The 17,255-nt window shown below is 37.8% G+C and overlaps 3 protein-coding genes across 4 annotated transcripts; 1 reads left to right on the top strand and 2 right to left on the bottom strand.

The window, feature by feature from the left end:
• Window positions 1-1,232: 1,232 nt before the first annotated feature.
• Window positions 1,233-5,479, bottom strand: LOC130995255 (phospholipase D alpha 1-like). The gene is made up of 5 exons (XM_057920471.1): window positions 5,356-5,479; window positions 4,270-4,384; window positions 4,117-4,188; window positions 2,181-4,041; window positions 1,233-1,779 (listed from the first exon to the last, which is right to left on the bottom strand). The coding sequence occupies exons 2-5, from the start codon at window positions 4,363-4,365 to the stop codon at window positions 1,343-1,345; spliced, it is 2,466 nt and encodes an 821-aa protein (XP_057776454.1). The 5' UTR covers window positions 4,366-4,384; window positions 5,356-5,479; the 3' UTR covers window positions 1,233-1,342.
• A 2,946-nt stretch (window positions 5,480-8,425) lies between these two features.
• Window positions 8,426-10,841, top strand: LOC130995254 (SPX domain-containing protein 1-like). Its single transcript, XM_057920470.1, has 3 exons — window positions 8,426-8,906; window positions 9,334-9,460; window positions 10,167-10,841. The coding sequence occupies exons 1-3, from the start codon at window positions 8,592-8,594 to the stop codon at window positions 10,577-10,579; spliced, it is 855 nt and encodes a 284-aa protein (XP_057776453.1). The 5' UTR covers window positions 8,426-8,591; the 3' UTR covers window positions 10,580-10,841.
• Window positions 10,842-14,472: 3,631 nt separating this feature from the next.
• Window positions 14,473-17,247, bottom strand: LOC130995252 (probable inorganic phosphate transporter 1-7). 2 transcript variants are annotated; one of them, XM_057920466.1, is made up of 2 exons: window positions 17,193-17,247; window positions 14,473-16,305 (listed from the first exon to the last, which is right to left on the bottom strand). In XM_057920466.1, exon 2 carries the CDS (start codon window positions 16,267-16,269, stop codon window positions 14,698-14,700), a length of 1,572 nt encoding a protein of 523 aa, XP_057776449.1. In that variant the 5' UTR covers window positions 16,270-16,305; window positions 17,193-17,247; the 3' UTR covers window positions 14,473-14,697. The 2 variants fall into 2 exon arrangements, with proteins under 2 accessions (XP_057776449.1, XP_057776448.1); XM_057920465.1 differs by having other exon boundaries at window positions 14,473-16,293; window positions 17,193-17,234.
• Window positions 17,248-17,255: the final 8 nt, after the last annotated feature.

Below are 17,255 nucleotides of genomic sequence, written 5' to 3'. Positions count from 1 at the left end.
AAACGTAGCTTTTTACAACTAAGATTTATAGAATATATTATATTTTTTACATTCTACTATATATCAATTTTATGTATTGAAAATGAGGTATTAGAAAAACTTGATCTTGATCATGTTATGAATGATTATGCTTCTCAAAATACTAGAAAACACGAATTATTTGATTTGTGCTTCTGCTAATTTATTGTAGTAAATATTAAAATTATGAAATTATGCAAACATAAAAGATCATTATATGTTATCTCTAGTTGACAACAAGATTTTCAAAATTTTCATTTTAAAGCTAGGGCTTTTTTTTTCGCCTAGACATTACACCATTGTGTGAGTGTTAAGCGATGCATATTTTGCCTTGCGAAAAGAGCTAAGTTTAACATTCTCATTTTTCTATATTTATATTCGTTTTCATCGAGTTTTAATAGCTCAAAACATGTATTCTCTCCGTCCCATGAAGCAAGACCAAGTTTCATTTTTGGTCTGTCCCATGAAGCAAGACCAGTTTCTAAAAGTAGTAAAAAATTTACTCTTCATTCACCTTTTCACTTTTTCACCTACCACATTTAACACACAAAATATCAATTTCTTAATTCTCGTGCCGAAAAGAACTTAATCTTGCTTCATGGGACGAAGGGAGTATTATTCAAGCATTCGTACTCGACAATAACATGCAAAAATGAGAAGTTAGATATTGAAAGTTACCTAGAGCTAATCATATAATTACACGCCATAATATTATAATACACATAATCTAATTGACTTAAATAATGAAACATGGGACGACTAATAACATACTTATTCATACATCTATTCAAATCATGTCCCACAAAATGTATGCATGCCTTAGAAACACATACACATGTATGTGACATACGAGGTCGAAAATTGAAACCAATGATGGCCCTTTACATATCTAATTGGCCGACAATATGAAATTGATGTCAAAAGATTAAAGGAGTGGTTTCCCTTCATAAATGGTCCACATTTTCTTTATTAAAATTGAATTCTCTACCTTGTAGTATTAAATTTGTTTATGGATTAATAAATACATTCGGTATAAATAAGTGAAGTACTTCCTCTCTTTTTTTTAAGTATCCTAGCTATTAAAAAAAATTGTTCCATGTTACGTATAATATTTGAGGAATATTTGAGAATAAAATAATGATAAAGTTCATATTTTATCCCTTTTCTTTAATACTATCATAAGTTAGCAATTAAACTTCGAAAATAAATACGAGTACAAAAGTAACATTTCATACTTTCTTGGTATATGTATTTTTTCTCGATAGGACACTTAAAGAAAACAAAGAGAGTAGAATATGTGACAACTATAATCGTGTGCATGTGGTCATGTAGTAAGAATGGGAGGAAGATATTGTGCCACTTTCCCAAGAACTGAAGCTTTTGTATCGGGGAAGAATTCATAGCCTGGAATTGCACTTATCTCGCCGCTGCTCGAAATTTGAATCGGGTAGCTCAGAAGATGGCCGGGAATATCTTCCTCGAACATTTCACTGGAATAAAATCTCCAATTTTGATCGGCAATTAAATTGACATTTCGAACACATTCAAGGCTCCCGGGATCAAGAAACGTGTCGTCTTCGCGCAAGAGATGTTCACACCATAATGCCATTCTCAGGCCAAATATTTCGCCCCTGGCTGGAGATCGGTCTCCAGCCAGGTGATGAGGTTGGAAAGCTCCCATTGCTATTTCACTGTCCCGACCCCCGTCCATCGATCTCTGGTTGATGTTGGCTGATCCGACAATTATGTATTCGTCATCCACTGTTGAATGATCATAAGCAACAAATTCAATAAATTAGAATGATTTGCGATAAACAAATAGGTTATTTGCCGATAAATTACAAAACTTTCATCAAATTATGATTATATATACTAACTTTAAAATTTGGTGTGGTATTATTGAACCACTGATTTAATCTGATGTTGCTATCAATTAGGATTCCGATCAAACTTTTTGATAACATGACATTTGGCTAGCCCTGTCAGTAGTAAGTTTAGCCGGAATTCTAATCGGTATAAAAATCAAATCAAATCAATAATCCAATAATTATCATGCCAAATTTTGAACTTTGTATGCAAAACCAGAATTTTATAAAAATTTAGTAATTTATAGATAATTAACACTAAATAAACGAGGTAGTTTTGATATATAGTTTGATCACCTATCATCATCTTTGAATGAACGTATATCATGAATCTCCTAGCTTGTTGAGCCCGGATGTAGTCAGTTTCGGGCTCAGGGTGCTCTGGGGGAGTGTACTCCCCCGGGATCTTGACTTCTCTATTGCCCAGGCAGAAGAAAGTCAAGTACTCCCTGGCATCCACATTGTAGATGCCTTTTACTGATAATGCGCTATAAATGTCTGTATACATCATCTCCATCGTTCTTCTCTGCCAATCAAGTATGGCTTGAACCGAGACGCTCTCAGGAATGCCTTCAGGCCACATTGGGATCACAATATAGACGGTGAATCTTTCCCCTGCTTGAATCTTGCTCACTATCTTGAGAGAGAGTTCTTTAGGAATGAGATGCAATGCGTTTATGTCCTCGACTGTGATACCACGACTTTTTTTCCAATCAAATGAGCTCCCAAGAAAGTACTGATTCTCAATGTATATGAATCTTCTTGCTCTACGAATGGCCAAGATATATGCATCTTGAATGCTCTTCTCTATCACATTGTCCTTCCCATTGAGCAAGCCCACTTCTGCCCGTTGCTCGGGCAATTCTGGGAAGCCGGCAGCAGCTCCACCATCGATTGACCTAAATAGTTGCACGTTCCACGTTTCAGGATCTTCCGGGGCTGCAATTTCCATGGGGCGGGTGAGGAACATGTCTAGCTCATTGATTGGGTATATTAGTTGATTCCCAACTTGTTTCCTCCATCTCTGCTCAAAATTGTAGAGTACGTCCCAAGCCACAGGCCCTTCCAAGCGACAGTGGATGTCGTGCCAGGGCTCCCGGGGGCCTCCTTTCTTGATGGAGGCCCCTGGGAAGTTTGGCTGGTGGAAGTCTTCATGGTGAATCGTGTTCAATGTCCTGAAAAGTGAGTGATTTCTCGTGTCATAACGCCCATCACAAAGATCTATTCCGCCTATAAAACTAACTACCCTTCTCTTCTGATCCCCTCTGGGGGATTCAGCGTCTACTACAACTGTTTTCTGATGGTGCGTGAACATTGTCGACACCTCCAACCCTTGGACAATGCTTCTACCACCATCAGGATTTCGAGGGCACAACACGCAGTGTACGTTCGTGCCCTCGAAAAATTGTTTAGTTTCTTGATCATGAGTCGCCATTAGGCCATCCTTCTTCAAATCAGGCACGGAGGTCCTATCATCCCACACCAGCAGCAGAACCCGAACGCCCTGATCCGCCTTGCGCTTCAGCAATTGCCCAAGGGTCACATCCCCACCAGGCTTCGGCCTTCTCGGGTCCCGGACTAACGTGATATTTGTGTAAACGGACCACCCCGTGATATATATCAAATGTCGAGCACCCTCAATCGCGTCAAATATGTCCTCCCAACATCTCTGAGGCCGGTAGTACCCGGCTGATCGAAGGAACTCTGTGATGCTATCTTCGGGAACATGAGCATCAGGGTACAAGGAAACTCTGCACCCCCGTCTCTGCCCGAAGAACGTGTAGGGCACCCCTCTAAAATTTGGATTCTTGATTCCATTAGCCCAATTGACATCTTTAGATAGAGGAAAATACTGCAATTTCACATGGATTCTTGAATCTTTATGGATCGGAACCTTGTCTTCGTCCAAGATCTCGATCCATCTATCCACCATTCGCCCACTCATCAACTCATCCACATTCAAATATGCTCTACCAACCAATGTAGCTCCAACGGGATTGCCTTCTTTCACCGTGAACACAATGTTCGTGACCATGTGTGCACAATAAATGCGGAAACTGTCCAACCATCGAGGATTAGAAGGCTCATCGAGCATTCTAGTCCTAGCCACCCTCGCCCTCTCCAAATCGATGGTGGCGTAGAGCTTGGCGCCAACGACCTGTTCAAAATTTTCACATTTTTTTGTAATAACCAATACGTCATCATTATCTATCTGCAATTAATCTTTACATACCTCAGGCCGGCACAGTACAAATCTCTTGATTTGGCCTAAAAACCTCTTTGTTCTTTTATGAGGATTGTCACTCTTTAGACAACAAATAACACAAAATCAATTATATATATTTTTTAAGTCACGCGTAAAAGAAAATATAAACAAAAACTTTACCTTTCCACACAGATTCTCCACGCTGAATCGGCCCTGCAATTTATCGGCTTCGAATACAGTTGCGTAGATCGTTCCATGGAGCAAATGGGGAGCCATATATGTTTAATATATATACCTAGAGCGATTGAAAAAAAAACAATTTTTTTTCTCTATGAACATACTTCATAAATCAGTGATTTTGGTGAATTAGTTATTCTAAACAATGACTTTTATATGAAGAAATGAAGGAATTTATTTTAGTTTGTACAAGCTGAAACTTATGAATACATGCTAGTATATTCATTTCTTAAATACATTTTGCAAGAAATCAAGGGGTTGGGGATTTACTTAGCGTGAGAATCCTTATTTTTCGCGAGAATGAAAAAACACTACATTGAACATACAACATCATTATGAAATTAAATGCATTTAAATAAATTGAATTCGTCACTTGGGTTCAAATCCTATAAGTGGCGAAAATTCAAATCCTTCTGTCCCATATATACAGGCTGATTGAGATTTTCACAGAGATTAAGAAAAATCATTGAAAATGAAAATGTATAAGTAAATTTCCTAATATGCTCATGTTTATTATTTAATGATGTATTAAAGCTGGAGTAAAGAATTAAATAGGGATATAATAGTAAATAACTAAAAAAACATTACTTTTTATGGATATAAGCCTATATAAATGGGACATCTGAAAAAGAAACAAGTCCATATATACGGGATGGACGAAGTAATTTTTTAAAGTGCATTTAATTTCACAACGAATGCAATGAATTTGGACGTTCAATGCAGTGTTTTTCACAATCTCAAATATAACATAAGAGTTCTCATTTGTAGCACTAGTTGCAATTGTGGAATCCAACAAAGTTGCAAGGAAATGAAGTTTTTATGTGTTTGAGAATCGAGTAGATGAGTTTTCTTGCATTTCTTCCTTTTATGCATTTCTAATTTCCTTGAAACGATTGATTTTCATAGTCAAAACTGGGGATTTTGACATTAGAAGAAATTCAAACTGTCTTATATATATAAAACACCAATTTCATGAATATATTATACACGATATCGAAAACATAATAGAAATTGTTTAAGAGTTCTTACCACACAATGTTTTAATGAGAAACCTTTGACATAAAAATAACTGTAGGGCAAATAATAAGTGGAGATATATGTGTATACACACATATATATATATATATAGGTGTGTGTATTATGTATATATAGCCCCCTTAATAGTTAAGAATCTAATGATTGGCCTTTATAAGAAGAAAGAAATATCTTTTACTTTGAGGGTGCCTTTGCTTTGATTTTAAAAAAAATATTGAAAAATGATGGATAATTTTTTTAAAAAATTATTAATTAATATATTAAGTGGATGGATAAGAAAAGATGAAAAATACTTTTAAACAATTACCCAAAAATAATATTATTCAACATTAAAAAAAAAAACGATTGAATTGATTGATGGACTCACAACTGCATATTTATGGTACTAATAATTAAAAGTATGAAAACCATTCTTCTAATATATATCTCTGTGAAAACCGTGGAAAATTATATTCTATTTTTGCTATGATGAGCAATATATTCGTATATACAATTTCACAACGTGGAAATAAGTTTTGTTTGCTTGTTATTTAAGAAATGAGATACAAGTCCTTGATGAGAATGAAAGCAATGGAGGATTGTTAGAACAAGAAACGTTAAAGATTTTTCTTTCTTTCTTTCTTTTTAGTTAGATAATTAATATGCTTGAATATCCATCAATTGGTTATTTACAAGTAAATTGAAACAAGTTTAGGAAAATTGATGGGAAAGGTATCCCTTTCTTGGTCCCAACAAGAGTGAATTCTTTATGTGGAGATAGATACAAGAATGATCGATTAAGTATTTATAAGAGTTTTTTCATTTGAAGTTTTTTTTATTGATTGCTTGACTTCATTAAGAATTAAGGAAGAAATATTGGAGCTAGTATGTAGCTTTATTGTTTGAGAATTTTATTATTAATATTTAACTGTTGTCTGCTTATTAAAGTGGCTGTCTCTTTAGATCATGTGCCTTTTTAGATATGGAGGATATTGTTCCAATTACTATTGAATTCTTGCTATTCCATTTATATGACTATTTTTTTTGGCTGTATTTTTGTGTATATTAATGTCAAATATTATTGAATGTCATCATAAACACACACACATGTTATTAAATAGAATGTAATATATTACACGAAAATAAAACATAATTGTATAAGAAGAATGGTTCGAAGTTGGCTCCAAACGAAGACAATGATATCCTTGACTAATATAGCCAGTTAAGAAATAAAAATTTGGTTGTGCTTTTGGAATATGTTCAAAGGCCTATTAAAGTGAAAAATCCAGCCGAATATTAACGAGAAAAAAAGATTGGCTAGTATTTATTTATTGGAGCACATATTCCTTGAGTTTCTTCTTCGTTTTCTATTCTATATTTCTATCCATGAATGGATTCATTGGATGTAGATAGACATCCAAGGTACATAATCTAAAGTATTTGAGGTAATTATATTGGTTTGTAGATAAATCAAGTTACTCACAAGTTAAAATAATAAAAAATAAAAAAATCACGAGTTATCCAGATTTCAATCGTAAATAAATTTTTTAAAATAAAATAATTAATATTTTAGACAGAAGGGATAATTGCGTTTGAGTACATAAATTTTTATCAAATTATAATTTCGCGCAAAAAAAATAAAATAAAATCTGCCACTAAATACACAAATTTTCGATTATTAGTGTTTGCATACGTTTGTCAATTGTCGTCAACTTAATGCGAGGCAGATGACTAAAATATTTACATAACTTAAACGGTTACTGGATACCTATACCACTTCACCTAGTCACGATGGTATGAATTTGCTACTGCAACTGGCCACAATGGTGTTGATTTGCCAAAAATTGACAAAATTGACAATTGAATGTTTTTATATTTTGAAGCGAATTTTTTAATTCATGTATAAAATCGAAATTAAGTGAACAATCATGTACTCCCTCCGTCCTAATAATGAAGACACACTTCATTTGGGCACAGAGATTAAGAAGAGGTAGTTTAGGTGATAAAGTGAGATAGTTTAGGTGTGGCCCACATCATTAGTGTATTTGATTAGTTTAAGTTTAGTGAATTTATTTAATGTTTATGCTGGAATTTAAATTTTTTAACTTCAAAAATCGAACCCAAAATCGACAACCACCACCGCCGCCAACCACCACCTCCGACAACCACCACCGCCGCCTCAGATATTCAACCCCCAATTCATACCCAAAATCGACACTACCGCCGCCTATGACAACCACCACCACCTCAAAAATTCAACCCCCAAATCAATCCCAGAAATCAAACCCAAAATCAAACCCAAAATCGAACCCAAAAATCGAATCGCGGCAAACCCTAGCCCCTAACCCAAAAATGAGAATCACGGCACACAGAGTCTAGGGAGAGAGAGATGAGCGAGAGAGATGAGGGAGAACCGAGACGGGGAAGAGAGAGGAGTCGGACAGAGAGAGATGCGAGGGGAAGAAGGAAGGCGGTCGCGGCGCGGCCCCAGAGCCGCCGTCGGCCGGAGAAGGAGAAGAGAGGGGGAGGGGCGCCGCGCTGTTCGGCGGGGCTAGGGCTAGGTCTCGGCCCTCTGCCCCCGTCAGTGTGTGCGCGAGCGATCGAAGGCTCACCGGAGGGGCGAGGGGCGTTCGGTGGTTGGAGAGGCGAGGGGTGCTCAGCGGTGGTCGGAGGCTCGCCGGAGAAGCTAGATTGAGAGAGAGAGAGAGACGAGAGAGTGAGAGAGGCGGAGAGGAAAGAGTGAGAGAAGCTAGATTAATTAGTGTATCTTATGCCCTAATTCTTTCCTTTTTTGGAATGTGTCTTTATTATTGGGACAGCCCGAAAAGGAAAGTGTGTCTTCATTAGTGGGACGGAGGGAGTATTTAAAATAGTCATCTTTACTAGATTGAGAGATTGATTGAGCTCGATTAAACTAATTGGCTTCGATAATAAACTAATCAAACTTGAACGCAATAATACTCGTTCGGCTCAAGCGGGTAACCAGGCAATTTAGAAGCAAACTAGGGGCCTAAATGCAAATACCCAAACTGCCGGTCAAACCAATGGGAATATTTAGTTTAGATAAAAAAAATATATTCCGTTAGATATGCGCATATTCCCGCCTTCATAAAAAACTGCCGAATATTCTCTCTCATTTTAGGCGATTCCGCCTATACATACACTCCGGTTATGTTTATGTATATATACCCGCGCACTGCCACCACCGCCTCCTCCTCCGCTTTCCGGTGATCCACTCTGCTGAAATCGAGATGAAGTTCTGGAAGATTCTGAGGAAGCTGCTGGATGAGATTTTTCCGGATTGGCAGGATAAGTTTATATCATACAAGGATTTGAAGAAGCAGCTCAATTCGATCTCTCCGCCGGAGAAACCGCCGGAAGATGTTGCGGATGGAGACGATGAGCGGTCGAAGAAGCGGCAGAGATTGGGAGACGATCGGGTCGATGAGGAGGGGAGAGAGGTGACGAAGGAGATGAAGGATTTTGTGATGCTTTTGGAAGGGGAGATTAAGAAGTTTAATGGCTTCTTCATGGATAAAGAGGAGGAGTACATTATTACGCTTAAGGTGCCGATTTATTCTCTTTTATTGAGCAATTGATTTTGTTGTTGTTAGGAATTGATATATACTACTATATATTACTGTGATTTTGGTTTTAGGGTTGGAGTTGTGTGATAGTTGATGAAAGTGGAAAGGATAGGGGAAAATCTGAACAAGGTTGATTAGTTCAATTTCAGAAAATTTGGATACAATTGAACTGAGAAGTAGTAAAATTGAGCTGCAAAACCGCACCTGTAATCTTTGAAACCAAAGAGCTTTACAGAAAGAAAATCAGAAAATTGAACCTGAGATGATTAGCTGAGTTGCTTTGGATAAAAACTTATACATTGGATATGCATATTAGTTTAAAATTGCAAAATAGTTACATTGTTCCAAACTTAAGTTTATTGGTTGAGTTTCTCTCATTCCTTTTTGAAATTTTGTTTAAACATAGTTGCTGGAAGATGAGGTTGCTGAGGCTAAGGATTTAAAAGAAGAGCTTATGAAAGTGGGGCGAAAGCTTGTAGATTTTCACGGAGAGATGATTTTGTTGGAAAACTACAGTGCTCTTAACTACACAGGTTTTGCTCTTACTATTAAAACGTTCCTAACTCCCTATGGTACATGGTAACACAATAAAAGCAGCTTCATTTATTGTGATCAAGTTCCATTTTTGCAGATGAAATGCATGAGAATTTGTCTTCACTTGTTTCGCTGTTGCTTTTTTTTTTTTGCATACCTACAAATATTAATTAGTTTGCACTTGACGGATCCTAGGAGTGAGGGTGGTTGTGAATTGTCAAATAGAATAAACTGTATGCTATCAGAATTTCAATAGGTGGCTGCTACCATTAGCCTTGAAGCTTAGCAGTATCACTCATATTTCCAGATCTCAATTGACCCACCCTCCTGCCTTCACCGCTATAAAAATCATGAAATATAGTATGGTAAAGCCATTGTCTTCTGATGACTCATATGATCTATCGTTAGATAGAGACAATAAGATTTAAAACAGTGATTTGGCAGTCTAAATTAGGATTGTTTGTTTGGTATCAGAAGCATGGAATTTTGTTCCTTGTGCTGATCACGTAGTAGCAGAGTTATTTCTGGTATGTAATGGTTGAACTTGTGTGACTGCCACAGTTGTGGAAGAAGGATTACTATCTATTTGAAAGTTAAACTAAAAGAGCTTCACTTCATGGAGTACAATAGTTGAGTTTTGGAGTGTTTCCGTCATTGTCACGTGTCCTTGTTTGCTGTCAATAACCATTTCCTTGCTTGGAGCAGGCCTCTTGAAGATTTTGAAGAAGTATGATAAGAAGAGTGGTGATCTCATTCGATTGCCTTTCATACAAAAGGTTCTGCACGAGCCGTTCTATAGGACTGACGTGATAAATAAACTAGTGAAGGAGTGTGAGACAATGATCATCCGCATCTTCCAGCGGCATGAGGAGTTGGCCCCTGTAGAAGACACTGATCTGCCAGAAGGTTGCAGTGACCAGCCAGCTGTCAACGAAGAGGCCGGAAAACTCGTAGTTCCTGAAGAACTTGCAGAAATCAAGTCTATGGAGAACATGTACTTGAAGCTCACCATATCAGCTTTGCGGACCATGAAGGAAATCAGAGGCGGAAGTTCCACCGTAAGCATGTTCTCGTTGCCACCGATGCCTGAAACAGAGCTTGAAGAATCTGGGAAGTGAAATTCGGGTATAAAAGCAAGAAGCCTGTTGGTTTTTATGAGCAAGAAACCGACGGCCTTCCTGAGGTTTCGGAACAGACAATTAACTCTTATGTGAATGATGAAAAGGTTTTGATTAGATAGTGTGTCTGAACACGAATGATGTAATGGAGAGCTATAACTGCTTCTGCCTTCTTCTTTCTTTCTTGACGATTTGTAAACTGTTGAGATGATTTGGAGCAGGTTTTGGTGCATACTAATGTATATACTATGTTGTTTGACTATTCTTCATCATCTTACGCCATAACCTTTATTAATCGTGTAAATAAAAGATAAAATAACAAGTGATACACTGATTGTAATATGTATGTAGATATATCATAAACTAAAAAATTAGCTGCACTAAAACTCATCGAATATTGATAGTTTATGCACTATTTTCATCAAAGCATCCATTTTAGATGCTAAAAGATGACACGAACTTTTATAATAAAAGGAAAAAACCATTAAAAAACGTAAGTATTTGAAAGGAAGATATCACAGGCAGAGATAGGAAACTCAATAAAATGCTCCAGCGTGATTCAGGGACACAACGGTCAATTCAGATCCCATGGCCTATCAGTCATAAAACTTCGGCCCCAACGTCTGCAGAAATCTAATATACTCCCCTGTCACATTTCAAGTGTCCCATTTTTTTTCGACACGAAAATTTAGAAAAATACTAATTAGATTATTAAGTAATGTAGTATATAGTTAAAAGGTGACGTGGGCTCCAAAGATTCCCACTTATTGAAACTAACTTTTTCCATAAAAAAAAACAAGATATTTGAAGTGGGACAACCCAAAAAGAAAAACAAAACACTTAAGTTTGTCTTCCCTAGGTTGTACCGTCTTAGTGCAAATAAGAATGCACTTATTAGTGAGTCGGGGAGATGGGAAAACGGGGCGTGGCAGTGGGAGTTGAGTTGGAGACGAGAGCTGTTAGAGAGAGAAAGGGCCGAGGCAAATGAATTGTTATCTGCTATTTTTGTGGTTACTCTTAATGCAGATACGGTCGACGGATGGTAGTGGAGCGCAGGTAAAAATGGCATGTTTTCAACAAAATCGGCGTACTCGATCATTAGTGAAGTCAAGAAAGAAGCGGCTGCAGAGAATGAGTCCAAGGAGTGCCTTGCGAAGGTGTGGAGTATCCCAGCCCCACATAAGGCGAGAACTACAGCCTGGAGAATTTTGAGAAATAGACTTCCCACCTGTGATAACCTCCAGAGAAGAAACATTTCGTTGCATGTGGCTGATCTTGGATGCAACACGTGCTTTCATCAAGAGGAGTCTATTAATCACTTGCTTCTTCATTGCCCAAAGACCGAAAAGGTTTGGGATGAAATGTATAAGTGGCTTGGCATCTGTTTTGTGCAGCCACAAAATGTGGTTTCACACTTTATTATGTTCACAGATTGGAGCAAACGGAAAGAGAGCAGGAAGTTCCTAAGGGCGTTATGGTGCTGCATAAACTGAGTCCTTTGGAGATGCCGAAATTCCAGCCGATTTGAAGAAAAAGTCTGGGAAATAAACAATGTGGTTTTGGAGATAAAAGCGAAAATGTGGAGTTGGTGTAGAGCCTTTGGAATTTCAGATGTTGGGTCATGTTTTAAGGACTGGATCTCAAGAGATTCATGTCCATTGCTACTATTTTAGAAGCTGGTTTCGTGAAGCAAAGCTTCTGAAATTGGGAGCAGGAAATTGGCATACTGTGACGTGGAGAGTTTGGTGTTTCTTTGTGCTGTTTCTTTTTTTAGCAATCTTGTTGGACACCCCTCATGTACTCTTGTTTTTGGCTTTCGGTACCTCTGGTACCGTTACTTCATGGCAATATATCTCTATTTTCTGATAAAAAAAAAAAAAGATGGGATGGAGGAAATATATTATAAGGATAAGTTTTAATTTGAAATCAATTTCAAAATAGAATGATAATTTTATAGTTATAACAAAATTGAAGATTTATTTTTAAATTATTATTATTATTATTATTATTATTATTATTATTATTATTATTTTGCTATTTTATTTTCTTATTGTTTTTTTTGTTTTTTTCTTTCTAAAATGGGTAAAGGTCACTTTCTGTCCTAACGTTTTAGCGAATTCTAAAAAATGTCCCTGATAATACCAAAACGATATCCAACCTATCATAAAAATATCGTTTGTATCCTATTAGATTTTTTCGACTATCGGAAATTGACGTAGATAGCCGGAGTTTCAATATGACATATCTATGTGGAATGATATATCTAACTAGAAAATCGTATTTATATGCCTGAAAAAAAAAAAACAATACGATGTCCTAAAAACTCACTATTTCTAACAACCATCTCTCTCTCAGTATAGCTAGAAGGTAAAGAATATAAATTCTTTTCATCTCATTTCTTGGTTGTTACAAAACAATTTTTTTGATTTATTTTCTGATATTTGGTTAGTTCTTTTATCTGAACCTAAGATTTGTACATAGTTAATTGAATATGTGTTATTTAATTTGTTGATATCAATTTGCCCTCCAACTTGTGATTTATGATTCCTGGTGCTTGATTTCTTTTGAATTACCTGGTCAATAATTTACATGTCTAGCTGTTCAGTTTGAGTCTTGAATGTGATAATTGTTCAGCCGATTCAAGAATGTATGATATAGTTTTGCCTTGAGTCTTGAATGCGATAGGTGAGCTATAGTTCTTTGTTTGCTATTTGGAGTTAATTTATTCCTTTGAGTTTTGAATGTGCGATAAGGGATTTATTAATCTACTTTCATAGTTGTTCGTTAGAGAAGATTATGAATAGTGTTGTGATCTTTCATCAGGGCTTAATTAAAATTGGTAATTGAATCAATAGGTTCAATGCATGTGCATGTTTGATTAACGACAGTACATCCCTAGGATCATAGTTTTTTATTATTTGATTTATTCTCCTGCTTTATATGCTTTATTTTGATTTTAGTTTTATTTCTTCCATCTTATTTGGGTTTGCCAGAGTTAGAGTTTTATTAGGATTACTTAGAGTGATTTCGATTATCAGTACATGTGGATACGATACTCAGTTACTGTTTATTTGCTGCAATTACACTGTGTTAATTACAGTTTTTATTGCTATAAAAATAGTGATCATTTGTCGATCTCAATGTCGTCAGTGATCACCAAAACCATCCACATCGTCGCTATTACAATAGCCGAGAGAGAAAGAGAGAATAACTGTAAGAGGGCGAAGCCTTATTTATAAGGAGAAATTTTTCTAAGGAAATTTAGTGTAAGAAAGGTCGGCCCTGAGCATAGGCGACAAGTGCGACCGCCTTTGCCTGGGGCCCAAAAAATTTATTATGATTTAATTGTGAAATACTTGTCTAATAGGAGTGGAGAGGGTCGAATTAAAAGTGTTAAAGCTATTAGATTTCAATGTGCACATATAAGATTAGCTTTGCTGAGATTATATGAATCTTGTGATGATGATGCGAAGACAAAGAGTTAAGCAGAAAGTTTAGTTAATGCATTAGAAAGTTTTGAGTTTTTGTTTGACATGGTAATTTGGTATGAAATTCAATTTGTTGTTAATGCATTAGAAACTCGTCGTTACTTGCCCTTTTAACTCCTACTCACTTTTATTACGTTTGTAAGTCTATATAAATATAGAAAATGCAAGCTCGTTCTTGAAATTCTGATAAACAAGCTCTATTCATTTATAGAGAAATTCTGATTTACCATTCACTTTCGTCCAAAGTAAAAACTTTTATTTTTGGACTCGTGTCGAAAAGCTAAGAAAATTTCTCAACGACGAGCAAGTAAGATTTTGAAAGTCGAGAAAAAGGACGAAATAGCAATTATCACTATTCATCATCATATTGTTAAAATTTAAAAAGCGTCATAACGGACTCAGATCTCACTTTCGAGTTCATCGTTCTCATTAAAATAATTATCTCAATCAAATACTCATACTCAAATACAAATATAAGATCCCACATTATCCGGATAAAAAATACCGACTTCTAAAAAACTGTAAATCACTATAAAATCAAAATAGGGAGCTGAAACCCTTATTACTCAAACTTAAGCAATTAAATAAGTCATTAAAAATTCGGATATTACACAATTGCCACTTACTCACTTAGTCGGTAGCCTCTTCATTTTCCCCACTCAAATCCTCCAAAGATTTCCCTTTGGCCTCAGGCAACAAGAAAGTGAACAACAACCCTAAGAGATTCACCACTCCCAAAGCAATCAAAGAATTCTTCACCCCAATTCCTGGATGGTACCCAGCATCAACCTTCTTGGGGTCTTGACTCTGCGCTAGTAACTGAAACCCGAACGCCCCCACGATGGCCCCGAGCTTCCCAGAGGCGGCCGAGATGCCGTGGCAGGTCGATCGAAACCTCGCCGGGAAGATCTCGGCCGGGACAACAAATGTGGTGGCGTTAGGGCCAAAGTTGGCGAAGAAGAATGTGAGCGAGTACATTACCACAAACCCTATTCTGTGTTCAGGTTGAGTCCAATGATCATAGGGGATAGCAAGGGCGAACATGAACACAGTCATGAAGAAGAATCCACCCAGCTGGATGGTGAATCTGCCGATGACATCGATGAGCGCCACCGTGAACCAGTAGCCCGGCACAGTGGAGCAGAGGGCGATGAGCGTCTGAGCTCGGCCGATGGTGTAGACCTCATTGATGGCGTTCATGGTCTTGGCCGGCGGGATCCAGCCGATGGCGGTGAAGATGTCTTTCTGGAAGAGGTTCTGACTGTAGAAGGCGATGTCGAGGAGGAACCATGTGCTGGTGGTGCCGAGGAGGTGGCTACCGTGGCGGCGGAGGAACTCTTTGGAGAAGAGGTTGTAGCTCTTATGTCGGCTGGCCATGGCCTCGGCCTTGTGCTGCTCGGCCTCGATGTCGGCTTGAAGGACCTTGGCCATGTCGGCGGCGGCGCGCTTAGCGTCCTTGGCGACGAGGGCGGTGTAGCGGGCGGTTTCAGGCATCTTGAGGCGCCAGTAGAAGGTGAGGAGGGCGGGGAGGGCGCCAACCATCAAGACAATCCGCCAGAGGTAGTCGGCTTGGGGGATGGTGGACGCGGCAGGGTCCACCTCGTAGGGTGGGGACTTGAAGGCCGCGTCGAAGATGGCGGAGAGCATCATGGCAAAGATGCCGCCGCCGAGGATGCCGAAGCCCTGCATGGCAAACACCGCGGCTATGAAGGCGCCGCGGGTCTTTTTATTGGCATACTCGGACATGATGGTGGCGGAGAGGGGATAGTCGCCGCCGATTCCAAAGCCCAACCAGAAGCGGAAAAAGCAGAGGGTGGCCATCACGCCCTTGGCGTCGCGGCCAAAGGAGAGGCCCGATCCGATGGAGCAGATGCACATCACCATCAGGGTTAGCCCATACACCTTCTTGCGCCCCATTTTGTCTCCTAGCCACCCGAAGAAGAGCTGCCCCGCCAGGGTGCCGCAGAGGGCGACACCGTTGACGGCGGCAGAGACGTTGGGCGGGAGGGACCCGGGTTTCGGGGAGCCCTCCACGTAGTAGTAGATGCGCCCAAGAATCTTGGTGACGAGGGAGATGCAAAATAGGTCGTATGCGTCCGTGAAGAAACCCATGCCGGCGATTATGATCGCCGTGAAATGGTACCACTGCGTCTTCGCCATGTCTAGTGCGTTCAGCACCTTTAGATTCTTGTCGTCCGCCATTTTCCCACTTTCAAATTCTATTATCTGCAACAAATTCTATTCATTCACATCATTATCCACAAACTTCTTATAGTGTGTTCTCTTTGATTGTAAATTTATCATGAGAAAATGAAGGATAAACAAAATTTCACCCTTTAAATTCTTCATTTCTTTTCCCACATTTCCTACTTGACCCTTACTCATTCCTCATTTACATTACAAAAGGAGGGATAATATTATCACATCATTTTGATGTGATAATATTATCCCTCATTTGTAGTGTAAATGAGAAATGAGTTTTTGATGTGATAATATTATCCCTCATTTGTAGTGTAAATGAGGAATAAGTAAGGGTCAAGTAGGAAATGTGGGAAAAGAAATGAAGGATTTAAAAGGTAAAATATTTTGTTTATCCTTCATTTTCCCATGATAAATTTATAACAAAAAAGAACGTAGCCTTATATGCTATCAACACCACACAAAAAAAACGCCAATATCTATCAATTCTATATCACGTGATGATGATGCATTTAACACTGCTGATTTCTTAATGAAAATTAAAACTTCTATTTCAAATCGTATATTCTATTTTCAATATCACTCACTATGATATAATAATAATGAAATATTCTTCCTAGTTAATGGATGATTCTAAGTAACCGACAAAATTATGACGATTCATCAATGAATCGTCTCAATGCATGTAAGACTATCAATTTGTATATGTAAAAAACGAATCAAGAAATCACAAACACATCTAAATCGTTCCAAACTGGCAAAATCCCAGTGACAAAAAAACATCACCACCTTTGCATGAAATCATACATATTCATAATAAGAGACAAAAACAAATTAAATCGATGCATATATATTTCATAATAATGAGATCACATGCATACTTAAGGGAAATTAAGGTGTGTGAAATCATGAAACAAATCACTCACCTGTTTAGAGAGAGAAGCTGAGTTATTAAAGTAAATGTGGAGAATGGTTTGAGTTATGTGGAG

The sequence above is a fragment of the Salvia miltiorrhiza genome, chromosome 7 (genome assembly GCF_028751815.1).
Source record: "Salvia miltiorrhiza cultivar Shanhuang (shh) chromosome 7, IMPLAD_Smil_shh, whole genome shotgun sequence".
NCBI lineage: Eukaryota > Viridiplantae > Streptophyta > Magnoliopsida > Lamiales > Lamiaceae > Salvia > Salvia miltiorrhiza.
Note: the sequence above shows the minus strand (reverse complement) of the source record. Positions and strands in the feature narration are given on the sequence as shown.

What these genes read in the sequence shown, in the direction of transcription:
- LOC130995255 (XM_057920471.1), bottom strand. Translation starts at nt 4,365, where the DNA reads ATGGCTCCCCATTTGCTCCATGGAACGATCTACGCAACTGTATTCGAA. An exon ending in TTGTACTGTGCCGGCCTGAG is followed by an intron (nt 4,042 to 4,116) that starts GTATGTAAAGAT and finishes AATTTTGAACAG; the next exon opens with GTCGTTGGCGCCAAGCTCTA. An exon ending in TCATTCAAAGATGATGATAG is followed by an intron (nt 1,780 to 2,180) that starts GTGATCAAACTA and finishes ATCATTCAACAG; the next exon opens with TGGATGACGAATACATAATT.
- LOC130995254 (XM_057920470.1), top strand. Translation starts at nt 8,592, where the DNA reads ATGAAGTTCTGGAAGATTCTGAGGAAGCTGCTGGATGAGATTTTTCCG. An exon ending in AGTACATTATTACGCTTAAG is followed by an intron (nt 8,907 to 9,333) that starts GTGCCGATTTAT and finishes GTTTAAACATAG; the next exon opens with TTGCTGGAAGATGAGGTTGC. An exon ending in CAGTGCTCTTAACTACACAG is followed by an intron (nt 9,461 to 10,166) that starts GTTTTGCTCTTA and finishes TGCTTGGAGCAG; the next exon opens with GCCTCTTGAAGATTTTGAAG.
- LOC130995252 (XM_057920466.1), bottom strand. Translation starts at nt 16,269, where the DNA reads ATGGCGGACGACAAGAATCTAAAGGTGCTGAACGCACTAGACATGGCG.